Below are 6,164 nucleotides of genomic sequence, written 5' to 3'. Positions count from 1 at the left end.
TTTGTTGCGAAAAAAATGTGATCATGGCCTAAAGAGAAAATGCTTGCGAGGAGGATGGATGTTATCATGATTTTGAAGTGGATCCTGGTGGAATCTGCTCCAAATTAGGCACTGGCCAATGAAAATGCTGCAAAAGGACCTTCAGGATTAAGGCTAGGACACATTTATAATTTTTTTTTTTTTTTTTTTTTACGGCTATATATCAAGCTATGGCGACTTGATGGAAGACTGGTCCACCACGGTCTTCTCCGCCATTCTCTCGCTTGCATTAAGCCATTGGGTTGCTGTTCTTCCTTTTTCACCCTGGTCATCGTATTCTTGAGAAAAAACATCGGCTATACCTCAACTGTATGAACATAACCTTAATATTCATATAACTGGCGGGCGCACAAGGATCTGGTATTGATGTGACTTTGTGCATTTTGTTGCCTCTGTTTTCAGATCAGCCCTTTAGCTTATCCCTTTTTCCCTCACACAATGAGACATGTGCAAATTGCCCCTCGGGCCGCAGCAACTGCCGGCAGCGTGGTGAAGCAAGGCATCGTGAGGGGGCATCCACATGCTAGGGTTGTTGGAGCGCGCAAGATGCGAATCCCTGAGAGAGAGGCTGCAGTAACCAGATCCAAGGTGATGAGCGCTCTTAATCTCCAACCTCAAGAGCGCCAGGCTTTCCACAGGCTCCTAGGTGAGAACACAACGCTGGTCTATGGTATGAAGGAAGAGCCCATTCCCTGGTTTGGCCAATCCATGTATGCATTGCCACTTATCTGATAGGGAGATGGCTATTTCATAATGGTTTCCTCCATAAATATTTAGTAGGACCTGCCAATGTTGGGTTGTGTGGCCATACTGGGTGGACTTTATTAGATTTGGTGGACTCTTGCGTAGAAAATTATTACCCCATGTGGAAGATTGGTTTAAAGGGACTCTGTCACCCCCTGGGAGTTATCAGACCTCTAAGGGCATAAAGGGTATAGAAAAGTAATTCTATACATGCCTGTATGTGCCATAGTAGGTCTGATTGCCGAGAAAAGTATTTTTATTAAATCCTTTCATATGCTTCATGCCCGGGGGACAGCAAGAAATCCCCTACTTATGTGGCTAACTTCCATATTCCTCCCCGTCACAGGGCCCTGTGACTTGCATTCTTGTTCACATCCCACGCATGCGCAAAGCGCTTCTACAGTGAGAAGTGCTTCTTATGCTTCTGGCTCCATTTACCCTGCACTGGTCTATTGCACAGGCGCCAGGGAGTCAATGACTTCCGCCCCAGTGACCTCTGGCGTGTGCAACAAGGCTTGGTCCCCACTTCCTCTTGGCATCCTGATAGTTAGGAACCATACTGTGTGTGTATATATCTATACAGGGCTGACATGAGTTGGAGATTTTGTACCCTAAGCTCTTCAACTTTTTTTTTTTAAACTTAATGGTTATCTTAACTTTTACAGAAAATGAGCTGATACAGCAGTTCCTGTCTATGGACGCCTGCTTAAGAATCTCAGACAAGGTAGGTCTGGCTGCTGCCTTCTGATCATGTGCAGGGCCTAAGCTGGAAACTACAGGTGTCTGTGTTTTATTGGGGGTTATTGAATCCCCCCCCCCCCCCCCCCCCCCCCATTCACTTCTAAACTTTTGATGCATATCTGGGTTGTCTTTATTATAGTGAATGCTGTTGCTTTATAAGACAGGTTGATGCAGCAGATAAGATTACACTGCTAAAATCACAACGGCACATGGCCCTAGGCTAAAGTGCCATCGCATGGGCTAGAAATGAGCTTGTATATGAATGCTTGTCCTCAATCATCCCATGTAAAACATCCTGCCAAGCAACAGATGTTCAGCGAGTCTGTGCGGGCATGAAGTTAATCATCTGCAACTCATCACCAGAGGATTGAGCATGTGGAATCACTGTACAGGCAGGATTGGGACAGAACCATTGAGTTAGCAGCCATTAAATGAGATCCATTCAGTGTTTAAAGGGTAACTATCTTAAATTTTATTTCATAAATCAATAGTACACTACTTATTTTTGCTCATATCGTCATTATTTCCATATCTCTTAATGGACATCACTGTCCCCATCGGGGCTCACAATCTAGCTTTCCTATCACTATGTTTTGGAGTATGGAGAACCTGTAGGAAACTCGTACAAACTCCTTGTGGCTGATGTTGGCCTTGAACCCAGAGTCCCAGCGCTGAAGTGCCAACCACTGAGCCTCCGAGCTGCCACCAGCTCCTCCACTGCCATCTTCAAAATGGGAGGAGATGGCAGTTGCTGCGGAGAATCTATCTTAGATGGGGGGGCTAAAAGCAGAGCACCTCCTCCATAGAATCTTAGAAGCACCAACTGTCATCTCAGTAGCAATAGTCTGTTTACACTAGATCTTTTACTGTGAATTGAGACTGATTAATCTAGGAGGAGAAAGAAGCAGATATACTATAAAGTTACTTATTTTCACCTGTGTTGATTTCAGCCAATTTCTGCCCTTAAAATATAACCGGCAATTTTTATTCTCTATGTAAATACCCTTGGAGCACATGCACTGGTTTTTCAGTCTGTTCAGACAGCGATGCCTAGGTGTAGGTCTCCTGACTCAAACTGACAGCCTCAAGCTTGTAAACCAACTTCTGTGGCAGTGTATGGATAGTGAAAAACTGATGTGTGAATACACACTTGTGTGAGGCTGCTACCATACTGAAAAGTTCAGCAACAGCTGAGATCGTGAGGAATTGTTGGGTGACTTTCTGTAGCTAATAACTGATGTAAGATCTCTGTAGCCATAATGCTGGAGATACCACCTGTGTCTTGTATGTGACTGCTTTGCTCTTCTAATCCGCAGTATCTTCTTGCAATGGTTTTGGTGTATTTTAAACGTGCAGGCCTCTACCCCAGTGAATACTCCACCATGGACTTCTTTGTTGCTCTGTAAGTAACCTTATTGTGCACAGTTCTTTAGTATATCTTGATTCTCCTTGTAATAACTTGGTTTACAAACCTACCTGACCGGTGCTTTAGTTACTTGGCCACATCAGTGTTGGTCCTAAACTGTATAAACTCACTAGAAGTGGGAGACTTGTCTCTATTCATACAGCCATATGGAACCAATGTTCCTTTGACTATAGTCATGGATCCACCTCCCTCTAGGTTTATTAGGAATGCCAACAGGGTGGTAAATTGCAATTTGAAGAACCTTACTTGGTCTTGGACCTTATTGTGTGGGTTTAAAGGGACGGTCTGTACAGTGACTGTTCCAAGCGCATGCACTACACCAAGGGTGCACAAAGCACTCTTACTTTTGCAGCAGTCTTGTGGATCGACAAACATTACATGTAGAATTGACTGCAGATTTCAGTTTGTGTTCAAAATAGTGAAAAATGCTCTAAAATCTGTATGACTGGTGTCAACCTCCTTAGTTGGTATGGTGCAGTAGCCATGGACAGGGTACTTGTGTTTCACCACCCTCTTTTCTTCATAATACTCTGCATCATGCTATCCATTTCCTTGGTCTCCTTTCTTTAGGGACACCCATTTCATGCAGGTCAGCTTCTACTGCCTACTGGGCCCTATCTGCCTCCCTGACAGGACTGTTTCTTCACTTTAGCCCCTCCTATTCTGGGCTAGTCCCAACCATTAACCCCCCAACTGTCCCTAATGGCTCCCTACCGCTCAGCAGAATACAATCTATCACGAATAGCACACACTACTAAACATGTCACACAAAATGCATTTCAACAATACACTTTCAGGGGAAACGTGGTCATCACTTCTGTCTTCTTACAGTACCGATAAGACTATCTCTAACCTGTACAAGTGAAACGGCCCACAACTTAAACTATGCAGCCTTTAAAAATTGCATCTCAAGAACTTTGTAAAATGCACATGGCTTTGTTCCACAACATGCTAATGGTGAGAAATTGGCTTGTGACTCTTATTGTACAGCCACCCCACCTACAGTGTGTTCCAACAGTTGGAATGGGAACTGTTTCAAACTGGCAAATTCTGAACTGTATTCCGAATTAAGACAATGGTGACAGAGATCACACTTGTGTTGGCTCCTCCAAGTGAACTTCTGAGTACTCTCCTAGCTTATGCATAGATGAGCCTCTGTAGAAGTTGGATCTGTCGCTCTTTATATCTGGAGGGTGAGCGCTCTGCCCCATAATGTTCTGGTGACAGTAGTAGTCCAAATTTTCTGTAAATCGTTGGGTGGCAGTGACCACAACTCTTCATGCCCAGACAAAGCCATATTTATTGTATTTTGTCCAGGTTGTGTGGGTCTTTATGGAGCTGGCCAACTCCTTTACTAAGTGAGCTTCTCTTAACTATACATACCCAAAGTGAAATCTCTGCTTAATATCTGCCACTTTTTCGCTGTTCCTAGCTACTTGGCTAATGACATGGAAGAAGATGACGAGGACTACAAATATGAAATCTTTCCATGGGCCCTTGGTGAATCTTGGCGGGAATTATACCCTCAGTTCCTGCGGCTACGGGACAATTTTTGGGCAAAAATGAACTACAGAGCTGTCGTGAGTCGGAGATTTTGTGATGAGGTAAATACCCTAACGTGAGAACAGATATGTGGAACTCTTAAAGTATGGGCTTGATAGAAATTGTCCTTTTTTTAGGTGATGTCTAAGGATCCCACTCATTGGGCTTGGTCCCGTGAACGCCCTATCCACCACAGTGGGGCACTAAGGAGTTATCTCAGAAATGAGGATGATTTGTGTCCGCGTGGGCCGGGTTTCACTCCTCCCAGCTGTGCACTTTGCTGCAGGACCAGCAGTGGTGGATCTGAAACAGGAACCGACAGCTGTTCCTCACCAGAGCAGGAGACTATTTCTTTTTCTAATGCACAGTGGCCCCAGGATCTTCTCGTGTTGCCTCCAGAGCTGCTGCTGGAGCCTGAGTCCACTTATGACATCCACAGTAAGTTCAGTGTGGTGGTTTTTTTTTTTTTTTTTTTTTTTTTTTTTTGGGGGAGAAACTGAATGAATTAACTTTTAATCCATAGATCTTTGAATAGCTTCTCAGGTGAATGTTTTTTTTTTTTTGTTTTTTTTTTTTAATTCTTGTACTGAAGCTTTTAAATGTAGCCCTGCTATGTGCTGTCTGATCATGTCCCTGCATGGTCAGACAGCCATTAAACAGCAGGGGCACATTTATAAGATTATCTTGGCACAGGAACTTTTTTAAACAAATTCCATTGTGTAACTTTAAGAATCTATTAAACAAAAAACTTTGTTCATGGTGAAAACCCCTTAAGTCCTTAGAGTTCAACCTATAGCCCAATGTGTTGATCCAGAAGAGGAAGATGAAAACCTTATTGGGGGGGGGGGGGCGGTAATTCCATTCCATTCCAGTTCTAAGTTAGGAAGTTCTAGAATGCTGCAGACGTGTGAAAATTGTACAGATTTCAGTCTTTTGGTTTTTCTAGCAAATACCAATAAATAGCATATGTTTATATTTTCTCATGGAAAACCAAGATTAATTGTCACTATCTTCTTCCTCCAGTGTTTCAGGAGCCATTGGTTGGTCTGGACTCTGGAGGTGCAGCTCTAGACTGGCATCTTTAGCACCTAATGTCTGCACTTTTCTCTGAAGTACACTGGAAACAAAGGAGGATGCAAGCACTTATCACTTGGTTTTCATCAGTCTGAGAAAGGACAGACTTGGTTGGGTTGGTATCAATGAAAGCTCCCTAATTTATTAGCCCTGTATGAACAGGCTGCGATGTTCGTTTTCTATGTAAATAAGATGTAAATTTAGTGTAATTATGAGGTGGTCACTAATAAAAATCACCAAATGAACTTTATTTTTTATTTTTTTTTCTTTGCACACATGGATGCTTTGCATCTTGTTGTGGGAGCAGCTTCTTCAAGATTGCACTTTTAATTAAAGATCCTCTTTAAGCCTTTTATTTCCATCCTCTAAGCTGTTCCTTGGAGAAGATGTTAAGCCAGAGCCAGAAGATTGGACCAATGTTAAAGCTGCAGACTTAAAGGGGTTGTCCACTACTTGAACAACCCCCTTCTCATGCCTCCTGTTTAAAATAAAAAATGCATACTATCCTCCAGTGCTAGTGCCATTCCCAGCACTTACATTTTTCCTATTCCAGACAGAAAGTTGACTCTTATGAGATGGTTAAACATGAGGATTAATT

The 6,164-nt window shown here is 43.0% G+C and overlaps 1 protein-coding gene across 1 annotated transcript; it reads left to right on the top strand.

Moving 5' to 3' along the window:
• Positions 1–332: 332 nt before the first annotated feature.
• SPDYC (speedy/RINGO cell cycle regulator family member C) lies at positions 333–5,577 on the top strand. Its single transcript, XM_073657918.1, has 6 exons — positions 333–685; positions 1,449–1,507; positions 2,841–2,926; positions 4,383–4,554; positions 4,630–4,930; positions 5,516–5,577. Exons 1-6 carry the CDS (start codon positions 478–480, stop codon positions 5,575–5,577), a joined length of 888 nt encoding a protein of 295 aa, XP_073514019.1. The 5' UTR covers positions 333–477.
• Positions 5,578–6,164: the final 587 nt, after the last annotated feature.

The sequence above is a fragment of the Phyllobates terribilis genome, unplaced genomic scaffold, assembly GCF_046119375.1.
Source record: "Phyllobates terribilis strain yellow unplaced genomic scaffold, ASM4611937v1 Scaffold_13__5_contigs__length_258822181, whole genome shotgun sequence".
In the NCBI taxonomy this organism is placed as follows: Eukaryota; Metazoa; Chordata; class Amphibia; order Anura; family Dendrobatidae; genus Phyllobates; species Phyllobates terribilis.
This window is presented reverse-complemented; position numbering and strand designations above follow the sequence as displayed.

Excerpts from the sequence above, each read along its gene's own strand:
- SPDYC (XM_073657918.1), top strand. The coding sequence starts at position 478 with ATGAGACATGTGCAAATTGCCCCTCGGGCCGCAGCAACTGCCGGCAGC. Across the intron at positions 686-1,448 it reads GGCTTTCCACAGGCTCCTAG|AAAATGAGCTGATACAGCAG; the intron begins GTGAGAACACAA and ends TAACTTTTACAG. Across the intron at positions 2,927-4,382 it reads ATGGACTTCTTTGTTGCTCT|CTACTTGGCTAATGACATGG; the intron begins GTAAGTAACCTT and ends CGCTGTTCCTAG.